The sequence below is a fragment of the Salmo salar genome, chromosome 06, assembly GCF_965601325.2.
Source record: "Salmo salar chromosome 06, fSalSal1, whole genome shotgun sequence".
Classification (NCBI taxonomy): Eukaryota; Metazoa; Chordata; class Actinopteri; order Salmoniformes; family Salmonidae; genus Salmo; species Salmo salar.
The window spans coordinates 822,501-840,000 of NC_138296.1; the positions used below are offsets into that span (position 1 = coordinate 822,501).

The 17,500-nt window shown below is 37.6% G+C and overlaps 1 protein-coding gene across 1 annotated transcript in view; it reads left to right on the forward strand.

Annotated features, from left to right (window-relative positions):
• LOC106591548 (voltage-dependent T-type calcium channel subunit alpha-1H) overlaps positions 1–17,500 on the forward strand; it is a 125,718-nt gene that overhangs the window by 23,532 nt on the left and 84,686 nt on the right. Inside the window, exons 7-9 of the mRNA XM_082976101.1 lie at positions 17–255; positions 2,780–2,946; positions 8,840–9,376. Of these exons, the coding sequence (XP_082832227.1) occupies positions 17–255; positions 2,780–2,946; positions 8,840–9,376 (943 nt within the window). The remainder of the gene's footprint in view (positions 1–16; positions 256–2,779; positions 2,947–8,839; positions 9,377–17,500) is intronic.

Here is a 17,500-nt window from a genome sequence, read left to right on the forward strand (position 1 = left end):
CTCCCCGTCTCGTCAGGTGGGCTCTTTCTTCATGATCAACCTGTGCCTGGTAGTCATAGCGACCCAGTTTGCGGAGACGAAGCAGCGCGAGAACGCGTTGATGCGTGAGCAGCGAGCTCGTTACATGTCCAACGACAGCACTCTGGCCAGCTACAGAGAACCGGGATCCTGCTATGAGGAGATGCTGAGATATGTTTCGCACCTCTACCGCAAACTGACCCGACGAGTACAACGTCTGTACACTACCTGGCACAGGTAGGTCCACAACAACCACAAATTCATTATTATTATTATTATTTTTTAAACTTATTTATTTTTTAAAGTCTTTTTAGTTTAAAATATATATATATATATATATAAAATCTGTATTACACAACTACCTATTATATACAATGCCTTCGGAAAGTATTTAAACCCCTTGAATTTTTCCACGTTTTGTTACGTCACAGCCTTATTATAATTATAATTTTTATTTTTTTTTATCTGTCAGCAATCTACACACAATACCCTATAATGACGAAGCGAAAACAGGGTACATTTTCGCACATTTATTAAAGATAAAAAACAGAAATACCTTGTTTGCATAAGTATTCAGACCCTTTGCTGTGAGACTTGAAATGGAGCTCAGGTGCTTCCTGTTTCCATTGATCATCCTTGAGATGTTTCTACAACTTGATTGGACTCTACCTGTGGTAAATTCAATTGATTGGACATGATTTGGAAAGGTACACACCTGTCTATATAAGGTCCCACAGTTGACAGTGCATGTCAGAGCAAAAACCAAGCCGTGAGGTCGAAGGAATTGTCCGTAGAGCTCTGAGACAGGATTATGTCGAGGCACAGATCTGGGGAAGGGAACCAAAACATTTCTGCAGCATTGAAGGTCCCCAAGAACACAGTGGCCTCCATCATTCTTAAATGGAAGAAGTTTGGAACCACCAAGACTCTTCCTAGAGCTGGCCGCCCGGCCAAACTGAGCAATCAGGGGAGAAGGGCCTTGGTCAGGGAGGTGAACAAGAACCCGATGGTCACTCTGACAGAGCTCCAGAGTTCCTCTGTGGAGATAGGAGAACCTTCCAGAAGGACAACTATCTCTGCAGCACTCCACCAATCAGGCCTTTATGAGTGGCCAGACGGAAGCCACTCCTCAGTGAAAGGCACATGACAGCCCACTTGGAGTTTGCCAAAAGGCACCTAAAGGACTCTGACCATGAGAAACAAGACTCTCTAGTCTGATGAAACCAAGATTGAACTCTTTGGCCTGAATCCAAGCGTCATGTCTGGAGGAAACCTGGCACCATCCCTACAGTGAAGCATGGTGGTGACAGCATCATGCTGTGGGGATGTTTTTCAGCGGCAGGGAGACTAGTCAAGATCGAGGCAAAAATTAACGAAGCAAAGTACAGAGAGATGCTTGATGAAAACCGCTTCCAACAGGACAACAACCCAAAGCACTTAGCCAAGAAAACACAAGAGTGGCTTTGGAACAAGTTTCTGAATGTCCTTGAGTGGCCCGGACTTGAACCTGATCTAACATCTCTGGAGAGACCCGAAAATAGCTGCGCAGCAACACTCCCCATCTAACCTGACAGAGCTTGAGAGGATCTGCAGAGAAGAATGGGAGAAACTCCCCAAATACAGTTGTGCCAAGCTTGTAGCGTCATACTCAAGAAGACTCGATGCTGTAATCGCTGCTCAAGGTGCTTCAACAAAGTACTGAGTAAAGGGTCTGAATACTTATGCAAATGTTTTTATTTTTTTATAAATTAGCAAAAATGTATGAAAAATTATTTTTTGTTTGTAATTTTGGAGGTATTAGGGGGGAAAACTATTTTATCAACATTAGAAAAAGGCTGTAACGTAACAAAATGTGGAACAAGTCAAGTGGTCTGAATACTTTCCGAAGACAATGTATAACTTCCTGTTACAGCTGACTCGTTGTAGTGAATAAAGCCCAGGATAAGTTCAACTTCCTGTTACAGCTGACTTGTTGTAGCGAAATTCAACTTCCTGTTATAGCTGACTCGTTGTAAAAGTGAATAAAGCCCAGAATTACGTTCAACTTCCTGTTATAGTTTACTTGTTGTAGTGAATAAAGCCCAGGATAAGTTCAACTTCCTGTTATAACTAACTCGTTGTAGTGAAGTTCAACTTCCTGTTATAACTAACTCGTTGTAGTGAAGTTCAACTTCCTGTTATAGCTGACTCGTTGTAGTGAAGTTCAACTTCCTGTTATAACTAACTCATTGTAGTGAAGTTCAACTTCCTGTTATAGCTGACTCGTTGTAGTGAAGTTCAACTTCCTGTTATAACTGTCCTCGTTGTAGTGAAGTTCAACTTCCTGTTATAACTGACTCGTTGTAGTGAAGTTCAACTTCCTGTTATAACTGACTCGTTGTAGTGAAGTTCAACTTCCTGTTATAACTGACTCGTTGTAGTGAAGTTCAACTTCCTGTTATAACTGACTCGTTGTAGTGAAGTTCAACTTCCTGTTACAGCTGACTCGTTGTAGTGAATAAAGCCCAGGATAAGTTCAACTTCCTGTTACAGCTGACTTGTTGTAGCGAAATTCAACTTCCTGTTATAACTAACTCGTTGTAAAAGTGAATAAAGTTATATTTGTTCTGCTTTGTTCTAGTCGTTGTATTTACTTGTTATATGTGTGTGTGTGTGTGTGTGTGTGTGTGTGTGTGTGTGTGTGTGTGTGTGTGTGTGTGTGTGTGTGTGTGTGTGTGTGTGTGTGTGTGTGTGTGTGTGTGTGTGTGTGTTTGTGCGGCAGTAAACGTCGTAAGAAGGTAAACCCTGACGGAGGAGGAAGCGGTCCGGGGATCGCTCGCAGAGCGTCCGGAAACGCCCCCTGGCTCCGCCCCATTCACAACCTTCTGCAGCATCACCAGCGTCACCACTGTCGGCATAGCAACGGAGGACACACGCCCGTAGCAACAGGTTCGTAGACTAGTTAGTAAACAAAAAGCCCTACCTTTTTCCAAAGGCTGATTTTTACAAAGCAAAGATGGTGGCATTGCGTCAAATGATGATGATGGTTTGTGTTGCAGGGCCGTGGATCTCCACTAAGGGATTATACTACGGGGATGTGGAATAGGGCTGTGGATTATACTACGGGGATGTGGAATAGGGCTGTGGATTATACTACGGGGATGTGGAATAGGGCTGTGGATTATACTACGGGGATGTGGAATAGGGCTGTGGATTATACTACGGGGATGTGGAATAGGGCTGTGGATTATACTACGGGGATGTGGAATAGGGCTGTGGATTATACTACGGTGATGTGGAATAGGGCTGTGGATTATACTACGGGGATGTGGAATAGGGCTGTGGATTATACTACGGGGATGTGGAATAGGGCTGTGGATTATACTACGGGGATGTGGAATAGGGCTGTGGATTATACTACGGGGATGTGGAATAGGGCTGTGGATTATACTACGGGGATGTGGAATAGGGCTGTGGATTATACTACGGGGATGTGGAATAGGGCTGTGGATTATACTACGGGGATGTGGAATAGGGCTGTGGATTATACTACGGTGATGTGGAATAGGGCTGTGGATTATACTACGGGGATGTGGAATAGGGCTGTGGATTATACTACGGGGATGTGGAATAGGGCTGTGGATTATACTACGGGGATGTGGAATAGGGCTGTGGATTATACTACGGGGATGTGGAATAGGGCTGTGGATTATACTACGGGGATGTGGAATAGGGCTGTGGATTATACTACGGGGATGTGGAATAGGGCTGTGGATTATACTACGGGGATGTGGAATAGGGCTGTGGATTATACTACGGGGATGTGGAATAGGGCTGTGGATTATACTACGGGGATGTGGAATAGGGCTGTGGATTATACTACGGGGATGTGGAATAGGGCTGTGGATTATACTACGGGGATGTGGAATAGGGCTGTGGATTATACTACGGGGATGTGGAATAGGGCTGTGGATTATACTACGGGGATGTGGAATAGGGCTGTGGATTATACTACGGTGGTGTGGAATAGGGCTGTGGATTATACTACGGTGATGTGGAATAGGGCTGTGGATTATACTACGGTGGTGTGGAATAGGGCTGTGGATTATACTACGGGGATGTGGAATAGGGCTGTGGATTATACTACGGTGGTGTGGAATAGGGCTGTGGATTATACTACGGGGATGTGGAATAGGGCTGTGGATTATACTACGGGGATGTGGAATAGGGATGTGGATTATACTACGGTGGTGTGGAATAGGGCTGTGGATTATACTACAGTGAGGTGGAATAGGGATGTGGATTATACTACGGTGATGTGGAATAGGGCTGTGGATTATACTACGGTGGTGTGGAATAGGGATGTGGATTATACTACGGTGATGTGGAATAGGGCTGTGGATTATACTACGGTGGTGTGGAATAGGGCTGTGGATTATACTACGGGGATGTGGAATAGGGCTGTGGATTATACTACGGTAATGTGGAATAAGGCTGTGGATTATACTACGGGGATGTGGAATAGGGCTGTGGATTATACTACGGTGGTGTGGAATAGGGCTGTGGATTATACTACGGGGATGTGGAATAGGGCTGTGGATTATACTACGGGGATGTGGAATAGGGCTGTGGATTATACTACGGTGGTGTGGAATAGGGCTGTGGATTATACTACGGTGATGTGGAATAGGGCTGTGGATTATACTACGGTGGTGTGGAATAGGGCTGTGGATTATACTACGGGGATGTGGAATAGGGCTGTGGATTATACTACGGTGGTGTGGAATAGGGCTGTGGATTATACTACGGGGATGTGGAATAGGGCTGTGGATTATACTACGGGGATGTGGAATAGGGATGTGGATTATACTACGGTGGTGTGGAATAGGGCTGTGGATTATACTACAGTGATGTGGAATAGGGATGTGGATTATACTACGGTGATGTGGAATAGGGCTGTGGATTATACTACGGTGGTGTGGAATAGGGATGTGGATTATACTACGGTGATGTGGAATAGGGCTGTGGATTATACTACGGTGGTGTGGAATAGGGCTGTGGATTATACTACAGTGATGTGGAATAGGGATGTGGATTATACTACGGTGATGTGGAATAGGGCTGTGGATTATACTACGGTGATGTGGAATAGGGATGTGGATTATACTACGGTGATGTGGAATAGGGATGTGGATTAAACTACGGTGATGTGGAATAGGGCCGTGGATCTTCACTAAGGGATTATACTACTGTGATGTGGAATAGGAATGTGGATTATACTACGGGGATGTGGAATAGGGCTGTGGATTATACTACGGTGATGTGGAATAGGGCCGTGGATATTCACTAAGGGATTATACTACGGTGATGTGGAATAGGGCTGTGGATTATACTATGGTGATGTGGAATAGGGCTGTGGATTATACTACGGGGATGTGGAATAGGGCTGTGGATTATACTACGGGGATGTGGAATAGGGATGTGGATTATACTACGGTGGTGTGGAATAGGGCTGTGGATTATACTACAGTGATGTGGAATAGGGATGTGGATTATACTACGGTGATGTGGAATAGGGCTGTGGATTATACTACGGTGGTGTGGAATAGGGCTGTGGATTATACTACAGTGATGTGGAATAGGGATGTGGATTATACTACGGTGATGTGGAATAGGGCTGTGGATTATACTACGGTGATGTGGAATAGGGATGTGGATTATACTACGGTGATGTGGAATAGGGATGTGGATTAAACTACGGTGATGTGGAATAGGGCCGTGGATCTTCACTAAGGGATTATACTACTGTGATGTGGAATAGGAATGTGGATTATACTACGGGGATGTGGAATAGGGCTGTGGATTATACTACGGTGATGTGGAATAGGGCCGTGGATATTCACTAAGGGATTATACTACGGTGATGTGGAATAGGGCTGTGGATTATACTATGGTGATGTGGAATAGGGCTGTGGATTATACTACGGTGATGTGGAATAGGGATGTGGATTATACTACGGTGGTGTGGAATAGGGATGTGGATTATACTACGGTGATGTGGAATAGGGCTGTGGATTATACTACGGTGATGTGGAATAGGGCTGTGGATTATACTACGGTGATTTGGAATAGGGCTGTGGTTATTCACTAAGGGATTATGCTACAGTGGTGTGGAATAGGGCTGTGGATTATACTACGGTGATATGGAATAGGGCTGTGGATTATACTACGGTGGTGTGGAATAGGGCTGTGGATTATACTCCGGTGATGTGGAATAGGGCTGTGGATTATACTACGGTGGTGTGGAATAGGGATGTGGATTATACTACGGTGATGTGGAATAGGGATGTGGATTATACTACGGTGGTGTGGAATAGGGCTGTGGATTATACTACGGTGATGTGGAATAGGGCTGTGGATTATACTACGGTGATGTGGAATAGGGCTGTGGTTATTCACTAAGGGATTATACTACGGTGATGTGGAATAGGGCTGTGGATTAAACTACGGTGGTGTGGAATAGGGATGTGGATTATACTACAGTGATGTGGAATAGGGCTGTGGATTATACTACGGTGGTGTGGAATAGGGATGTGGATTATACTACGGTGGTGTGGAATAGGGATGTGGATTATACTACGGTGGTGTGGAATAGGGATGTGGATTATACTACGGTGATGTGGAATAGGGCTGTGGATTATACTACGGTGATGTGGAATAGGGCTGTGGATTATACTACGGTGATGTGGAATAGGGCTGTGGATTATACTACGGTGATGTGGAATAGGGCTGTGGATTATACTACGGTGGTGTGGAATAGGGCTGTGGATTATACTACAGTGATGTGGAATAGGGATGTGGATTATACTACGGTGATGTGGAATAGGGCTGTGGATTATACTACGGTGGTGTGGAATAGGGCTGTGGATTATACTACAGTGATGTGGAATAGGGATGTGGATTATACTACGGTGATGTGGAATAGGGCTGTGGATTATACTACGGTGATGTGGAATAGGGATGTGGATTATACTACGGTGATGTGGAATAGGGATGTGGATTAAACTACGGTGATGTGGAATAGGGCCGTGGATCTTCACTAAGGGATTATACTACTGTGATGTGGAATAGGAATGTGGATTATACTACGGGGATGTGGAATAGGGCTGTGGATTATACTACGGTGATGTGGAATAGGGCCGTGGATATTCACTAAGGGATTATACTACGGTGATGTGGAATAGGGCTGTGGATTATACTATGGTGATGTGGAATAGGGCTGTGGATTATACTACGGTGATGTGGAATAGGGATGTGGATTATACTACGGTGGTGTGGAATAGGGATGTGGATTATACTACGGTGATGTGGAATAGGGCTGTGGATTATACTACGGTGATGTGGAATAGGGCTGTGGATTATACTACGGTGATTTGGAATAGGGCTGTGGTTATTCACTAAGGAATTATGCTACAGTGGTGTGGAATAGGGCTGTGGATTATACTACGGTGATATGGAATAGGGCTGTGGATTATACTACGGTGGTGTGGAATAGGGCTGTGGATTATACTCCGGTGATGTGGAATAGGGCTGTGGATTATACTACGGTGGTGTGGAATAGGGATGTGGATTATACTACGGTGATGTGGAATAGGGATGTGGATTATACTACGGTGGTGTGGAATAGGGCTGTGGATTATACTACGGTGATGTGGAATAGGGCTGTGGATTATACTACGGTGATGTGGAATAGGGCTGTGGTTATTCACTAAGGGATTATACTACGGTGATGTGGAATAGGGCTGTGGATTATACTACAGTGGTGTGGAATAGGGATGTGGATTATACTACAGTGATGTGGAATAGGGCTGTGGATTATACTACGGTGGTGTGGAATAGGGATGTGGATTATACTACGGTGGTGTGGAATAGGGATGTGGATTATACTACGGTGGTGTGGAATAGGGATGTGGATTATACTACGGTGATGTGGAATAGGGCTGTGGATTATACTACGGTGATGTGGAATAGGGCTGTGGATTATACTACGGTGATGTGGAATAGGGCTGTGGATTATACTACGGTGATGTGGAATAGGGCTGTGGATTATACTACGGTGATGTGGAATAGGGCTGTGGATTATACTACGGTGGTGTGGAATAGGGCTGTGGATTATACTACGGTGATGTGGAATAGGGTTGTGGATTATACTATGGTGATGTGGAATAGGGCTGTGGATTATACTACGGTGGTGTGGAATAGGGCTGTGGATTATACTACGGTGATGTGGAATAGGGCTGTGGATTATACTACGGTGATGTGGAATAGAGCTGTGGATTATACTACGGTGATGTGGAATAGGGATGTGGATTATACTACGGTGATGTGGAATAGGGATGTGGATTATACTACGGTGATGTGGAATAGGGCTGTGGATTATACTACGGTGATGTGGAATAGGGCTGTGGATTATACTACGGTGATGTGGAATAGGGCTGTGGATTATACTACGGTGATGTGGAATAGGGCTGTGGATTATACTACGGTGATGTGGAATAGGGATGTGGATTATACTACGGTGATTTGGAATAGGGCCGTGGATTATACTACAGTGATGTGGAATAGGCCTGTGGATTATACTACGGTGATGTGGAATAGTATTTATGAGTCATTTTACCTGAAAATAAGGGATCAGACTATTTATGAGTCATTGTACCTGAAACTAAGGGATCGTTCTATTTACCTGAAAATAATGTTAATTTTGATTTTAATAGATCTTTAACTGCCATGAAAGATGTTTGACTGACATTCATTAATTATATCAACGTAATGACTCCTCCAGGTGGGGAGGAGCTGGAGATGAGGTCACTTCCTGTCCCGGGTCGTGACCCCTCTGTGACCCCTGGGCTGGGGTCGTCTCTCCAGGGTCGTCTGAACGGAGGGATGAACTACCCCACCATCCTGCCCTCCTTCGTCTGCAGCTGCCCCCGCTCCACCCCCACACACCCCCACAAGACCCTCCCCACAAACCCCCACAACCCCCACAACTCCCTCCCCACAAACCCCCACAACCCCCTCCCCACACACCCCCACAGCCCTCTCCCCACACACCCCCACAGCACCCTCTCCACACAAGCCCCCAAGCCCCTCCCTACACACCCCCACATCCCCCTCCCTACACACCCCCACAACCCCCACAGCCCCCTCCCCACACACCCCCACAGCACACTCCCCACACACCCCCACAGCACCCTCTCCACACAAGCCCCCAACCCCCTCCCTACACACCCCCACAGCCTCCTCCCCACACAGCCCTCGCCTCTCTCAGAAATCAGCCCGGACCCCCTCAGCAAGCTACACCAACTCATGGGACAGCACAGTAAGAACCATCTCTCTATATATATATATACAGTACTACTATAGTAGAACTGGTTAGATCCATCTCTCTCTATATATACAGTACTACTATAGTAGAACTGGTTAGATCCATCTCTCTCTATATATACAATACTACTATAGTAGAACTAGTTAGATCCATCTCTCTATATATACAATACTACTATAGTAGAACTAGTTAGATCCATCTCTCTCTATATATACAATACTACTATAGTAGAACTAGTTAGATCCATCTCTCTATATATACAATACTACTACAGTAGAACTAGTTAGATCCATCTCTCTCTATATATACAGTACTACTATAGTAGAACTAGTTAGAACCATCTCTCTATATATACAGTACTACTATAGTAGAACTAGTTAGATCCATATCTCTCTATATATACAGTACTAATATAGTAGAACTAGTTAGAACCATCTCTCTATATATACAGTACTACTATAGTAGAACTGGTTAGAACCATCTCTCTCTCTCTATATATATATACAGTACTACTATAGTAGAACTAGTAAGAACCATCTCTCTATATATACAGTACTTCTATAGTAGAACTAGTTAGATCCATCTCTCTCTATATACAATACTACTATAGTAGAACTAGTTAGATCCATCTCTCTATATATACAGTACTTCTATAGTAGAACTAGTTAGAACCATCTCTCTATATATACAGTACTACTATAGTAGAACTAGTTAGAACCATCTCTCTCTATATACAATACTACTATAGTAGAACTAGTTAGAACCATCTCTCTATATATACAGTACTACTATAGTAGAACTAGTTAGAACCATCTCTCTATATATACAGTACTACTATAGTAGAACTAGTTAGATCCATCTCTCTATATATACAGTACTACTATAGTAGAACTAGTTAGAACCATCTCTCTATATATACAGTACTACTATAGTAGAACTGGTTAGAACCATCTCTCTCTCTCTATATATATATATACAGTACTACTATAGTAGAACTAGTAAGAACCATCTCTCTCTATATACAGTACTACTATAGTAGAACTAGTAAGAACCATCTCTCTCTATATACAGTACTACTATAGTAGAACTAGTAAGAACCATCTCTCTCTATATATACAGTACTACTATAGTAGAACTGGTTAGATCCATCTCTATATATATATATATATATATATATATATACAGTACTACTATAGTAGAACTAGTAAGAACCATCTCTCTCTATATATACAGTACTTCTATAGTAGAACTAGTTAGATCCATCTATATATATATATATATATATATATACAGTACTACTATAGTAGAACTGGTTAGAACCATCTCTCTCTATATATATAGTACTTCTATAGTAGAACTAGTAAGATCCATCTCTCTCTATATATACAGTACTAAAATAGTGGAACTAGTTAGAACCATCTCTCTCTATATATATACACAGTACTTCTATAGTAGAACTAGTAAGATCCATCTCTCTCTATATATACAGTACTACTATAGTAGAACTACTTAGATCCATCTCTCTACATATATACACAGTACTTCTATAGTAGAACTGGTTAGATCCATCTCTATATATATATATACAGTACTACTATAGTAGAACTAGTTAGATCCATCTCTCTCTCTCTCTCTCTCTATATATTTATATATATATATATATATATATATATATATATATATATATATATATATATATATATATACAGTACTTCTATAGTAGAACTAGTTAGATCCATCTCTCTATATATATACAGTACTTCTATAGTAGAACTAGTAAGGTCCATCTCTCTATATATATACAGCACTTCTATAGTAGAACTAGTAAGGTCCATCTCTATATATATACAGTACTTCTATAGTAGAACTAGTAAGGTCCATCTCTCTATATATATACAGTACTTCTATAGTAGAACTAGTTAGATCCATCTCTCTCTCTCTCTCTCTCTCTCTCTCTCTCTCTATATATATATATATATATATATATATATATATATATATATATATATATACAGTACTTCTATAGTAGAACTAGTAAGAACCATCTCTCTATATATATACAGTACTTCTATAGTAGAACTGGTTAGATCCATCTCTATATATATATATATACAGTACTTCTATAGTAGAACTAGTTAGATCCATCTCTCTATAGATATACAGTACTTCTATAGTAGAACTAGTTAGAACCATCTCTCTATATATATACAATACTTCTATAGTATAACTAGTTAGATCCATCTCTATATATATACAGTACTTCTATAGTAGAACTAGTTAGATCCATCTCTCTCTCTATATATATAGTACTACTACAGTAGAACTAGTTAGATCCATTTCTCTCTCTCTATATATATATATATATATACAGTACTTCTATAGTAGAACTTGTTAGATCCATCTCTCTCTATATATACAGTACTTCTGTAGTAGAACTTGTTAGATCCATCTCTCTCTATATATACAGTACTTCTATAGTAGAACTAGTTTGATCCATCTCTCTATATATACAGTACTTCTCTAGTAGAACTAGTTAGATCCATCTCTATATATATACAGTCCTTCTATAGTAGAACTAGTAAGAACCATCTCTATATATATACAGTACATCTATAGTAGAACTAGTTAGATCCATCTCTATATATATATATATACAGTACTTCTATAGTAGAACTAGTTAGATCCATCTCTCTATATATACAGTACTTCTATAGTAGAACTAGTAAGATCCATCTCTATATATATACAGTACTTCTATAGTAGAACTAGTTAGATCCATCTCTCTCTCTCTATATATATATATATATATACAGTACTTCTATAGTAGAACTAGTTAGATCCTCTCTCTCTATATATATATACAGTACTTCTATAGTAGAACTAGTTAGATCCATCTCTCTCTCTATATATACAGTACTTCTATAGTAGAACTAGTTAGATCCATCTATATATATATATATATATATATATATATACAGTACATCTATAGTAGAACTAGTTAGATCCATCTCTCTATATATATACACAGTACTACTATAGTAGAACTAGTAAGATCCATCTCTCTCTATATATATACAGTAATTCTATAGTAGAACTAGTTAGATCCATCTCTCTCTCTGTATATATATACAGTACTTCTATAGTAGAACTTGTTAGATCCATCTCTCTCTATATATACAGTACTTCTATAGTAGAACTAGTTAGATCCATCTCTCTATATATATATATATATATACAGTACTTCTACAGTAGAACTAGTTAGATCCATCTCTATATATTCAGTACTTCTATAGTAGAACTAGTTAGATCCATCTCTCTCTCTATATATATATAGTATTTCTATAGTAGAACTAGTTAGATCCATCTATATATATATATATATATATATATATACAGTACTTCTATAGTAGAACTAGTTAGAGCCATCTCTCTCTATATATATAGTACTTCTATAGTAGAACTAGTAAGATCCATCTCTCTCTATATATACAGTACTAATATAGTGGAACTAGTTAGAACCATCTCTCTCTATATATATACACAGTACTTCTATAGTAGAACTAGTAAGATCCATCTCTCTCTATATATACAGTACTACTGTAGTAGAACTACTTAGATCCATCTCTCTACATATATACACAGTACTTCTATAGTAGAACTGGTTAGATCCATCTCTATATATATATATACAGTACTACTATAGTAGAACTAGTTAGATCCATCTCTCTCTCTCTCTCTCTCTCTATATATATATATATATATATATATATATATATATATATACAGTACTTCTATAGTAGAACTAGTTAGATCCATCTCTCTATATATATACAGTACTTCTATAGTAGAACTAGTTAGATCCATCTCTCTATATATATATATATATATATACAGTACTTCTACAGTAGAACTAGTTAGATCCATCTCTATATATTCAGTACTTCTATAGTAGAACTAGTTAGATCCATCTCTCTCTCTATATATATACAGTATTTCTATAGTAGAACTAGTTAGATCCATCTATATATATATATATATATATATATACAGTACTTCTATAGTAGAACTAGTTAGAGCCATCTCTCTCTATATATATAGTACTTCTATAGTAGAACTAGTAAGATCCATCTCTCTCTATATATACAGTACTAATATAGTGGAACTAGTTAGAACCATCTCTCTCTATATATATACATAGTACTTCTATAGTAGAACTAGTAAGATCCATCTCTCTCTATATATACAGTACTACTATAGTAGAACTACTTAGATCCATCTCTCTACATATATACACAGTACTTCTATAGTAGAACTGGTTAGATCCATCTCTATATATATATATATATATATACAGTACTACTATAGTAGAACTAGTTAGATCCATCTCTCTCTCTCTCTCTCTCTATATATATATATATATATATATATATATATATATATATATATATATATACAGTACTTCTATAGTAGAACTAGTTAGATCCATCTCTCTATATATATACAGTACTTCTATAGTAGAACTAGTAAGGTCCATCTCTCTATATATATACAGCACTTCTATAGTAGAACTAGTAAGGTCCATCTCTATATATATACAGTACTTCTATAGTAGAACTAGTAAGGTCCATCTCTCTATATATATACAGTACTTCTATAGTAGAACTAGTTAGATCCATCTCTCTCTCTCTCTATATATATACAGTACTTCTATAGTAGAACTTGTTAGATCCATCTCTCTCTCTCTCTCTCTCTCTCTCTCTCTATATATATATATATATATATATATATATATATATATATATATATATATATATATATACAGTACTTCTATAGTAGAACTAGTAAGAACCATCTCTCTATATATATACAGTACTTCTATAGTAGAACTGGTTAGATCCATCTCTATATATATATATATATACAGTACTTCTATAGTAGAACTAGTTAGATCCATCTCTCTATATATATACAGTACTTCTATAGTAGAACTAGTTAGAACCATCTCTCTATATATATACAATACTTCTATAGTATAACTAGTTAGATCCATCTCTATATATATACAGTACTTCTATAGTAGAACTAGTTAGATCCATCTCTCTCTCTATATATATAGTACTACTACAGTAGAACTAGTAAGATCCATCTCTATATATATATATACAGTACTTCTATAGTAGAACTAGTTAGATCCATCTCTCTATATATATACAGTACTTCTATAGTAGAACTAGTAAGGTCCATCTCTCTATATATATACAGCACTTCTATAGTAGAACTAGTAAGGTCCATCTCTCTATATATATACAGTACTTCTATAGTAGAACTAGTAAGGTCCATCTCTCTATATATATACAGTACTTCTATAGTAGAACTAGTTAGATCCATCTCTCTCTATATATACATATATATATATATACAGTACTTCTATAGTAGAAATTGTTAGATCCATCTCTCTATATATATACAGTACTTCTGTAGTAGAACTTGTTAGATCCATCTCTCTCTATATATACAGTACTTCTATAGTAGAACTAGTTTGATCCATCTCTCTATATATACAGTACTTCTCTAGTAGAACTAGTTAGATCCATCTCTATATATATACAGTACTTCTATAGTAGAACTAGTAAGAACCATCTCTATATATATACAGTACATCTATAATAGAACTAGTTAGATCCATCTCTATATATATATATATATACAGTACTTCTATAGTAGAACTAGTTAGATCCATCTCTCTATATATACAGTACTTCTATAGTAGAACTAGTAAGATCCATCTCTATATATATACAGTACTTCTATAGTAGAACTAGTTAGATCCATCTCTCTCTCTCTATATATATATATATATATATACAGTACTTCTATAGTAGAACTAGTTAGATCCATCTCTCTCTCTATATATATATACAGTACTTCTATAGTAGAACTAGTTAGATCCATCTCTCTCTCTATATATACAGTACTTCTATAGTAGAACTAGTTAGATCCATCTCTCTATATATATACACAGTACTACTATAGTAGAACTAGTAAGATCCATCTCTCTCTATATATATACAGTACTTCTATAGTAGAACTAGTTAGATCCATCTCTGTCTCTGTATATATATACAGTACTTCTATAGTAGAACTTGTTAGATCCATCTCTCTCTATATATACAGTACTTCTATAGTAGAACTAGTTAGATCCATCTCTCTATATATATATATATATATATATACAGTACTTCTACAGTAGAACTAGTTAGATCCATCTCTATATATTCAGTACTTCTATAGTAGAACTAGTTAGATCCATCTCTCTCTCTATATATATATACAGTATTTCTATAGTAGAACTAGTTAGATCCATCTATATATATATATATATATATATATACAGTACTTCTATAGTAGAACTAGTTAGAGCCATCTCTATATATATATATATATACAGTACTTCTATCGTAGAACTAGTAAGAACCATCTCTATATATATACAGTACTTCTATAGTAGAACTAGTTAAATCCATCTCTCTATATATATACAGTACTTCTATAGTAGAACTAGTTAGATCCATCTCTCTATATATACAGTACTTCTATAGTAGAACTAGTAAGATCCATCTCTGTATATACAGTACTTCTATAGTAGAACTAGTTAGATCCATCTCTCTCTCTATATATATACAGTACTTCTATAGTAGAACTAGTAAGATCCATCTCTATATATATACAGTACTTCTATAGTAGAACTAGTTAGATCCATCTCTCTCTCTCTCTCTATATATATATATATATATACAGTACTTCTATAGTAGAACTAGTTAGATCCATCGCTCTATATATATACAGTACTTCTATAGTAGAACTTGTTAGATCCATCGCTCTATATATATATACAGTACTTCTATAGTAGAACTAGTTAGATCCATCTCTCTCTATATATACAGTACTTCTATAGTAGAACTAGTAAGATCCATCTCTATATATACAGTACTTCTATAGTAGAACTAGTTAGATCCATCTCTCTATATATACAGTACTTCTATAGTAGAACTAGTTAGATCCATATCTCTCTCTCTCTATATATATATATACAGTACTTCTATAGTAGAACTAGTTAGATCCATCTCTCTATATATAAAGTACTTCTATAGTATAACTAGTAAGAGCCATCTCTCTCTCTCTCTATATATATATATATATATATATATATATATATATACAGTACTTCTATAGTAGAACTAGTAAGATCAATCTCTCTCTATATATACAGTACTTCTATAGTAGAACTAGTTAGATCCATCTCTCTCTATATATACAGTACTTCTATAGTAGAACTAGTAAGAACCATCTCTCTCTATATATATACAGTACTTCTATAGTAGAACTAGTAAGATCAGTCTCTCTCTATATATATATATATATACAGTACTTCTATAGTAGAACTAGTAAGCTCCATCTCTATATATACAGTACTTCTATAGTAGAACTAGTTAGATCCATCTCTCTCTATATATATACAGTACTTCTTTAGTAGAACTAGTTAGATCCATCTCTCTCTATATATATACAGTACTTCTATAGTAGAACTAGTAAGATCCGTCTCTATATATATATACAGTACTTCTATAGTAGAACTTGTTAGATCCATCTCTCTCTATATATACAGTACTTCTATAGTAGAACTTGTTAGATCCATCTCTCTCTATATATACAGTACTTCTATAGTAGAACTAGTTAGATCCATCTCTATATATATACAGTACTTGTATAGTAGAACTTGTTAGATCCATCTCTCTCTATATATACAGTACTTCTGTAGTAGAACTAGTTAGATCCATATCTCTCTCTCTATATATATATACAGTACTTCTATAGTAGAACTAGTTAGATCCATCTCTCTCTCTATATGCAGTACTTCTATAGTAGAACTAGTTAGATCCATCTCTCTATATATACAGTACTTCTATAGTAGAAGTAGTAAGATCCATCTCTCTCTCTCTCTCTCTATATATATACTGTATATACTGTATATATATATATATATAAGTACTGTATATATATATATATATACAGTACTTCTATAGTAGAACTTGTAAGATCCATCTCTCTATATATATA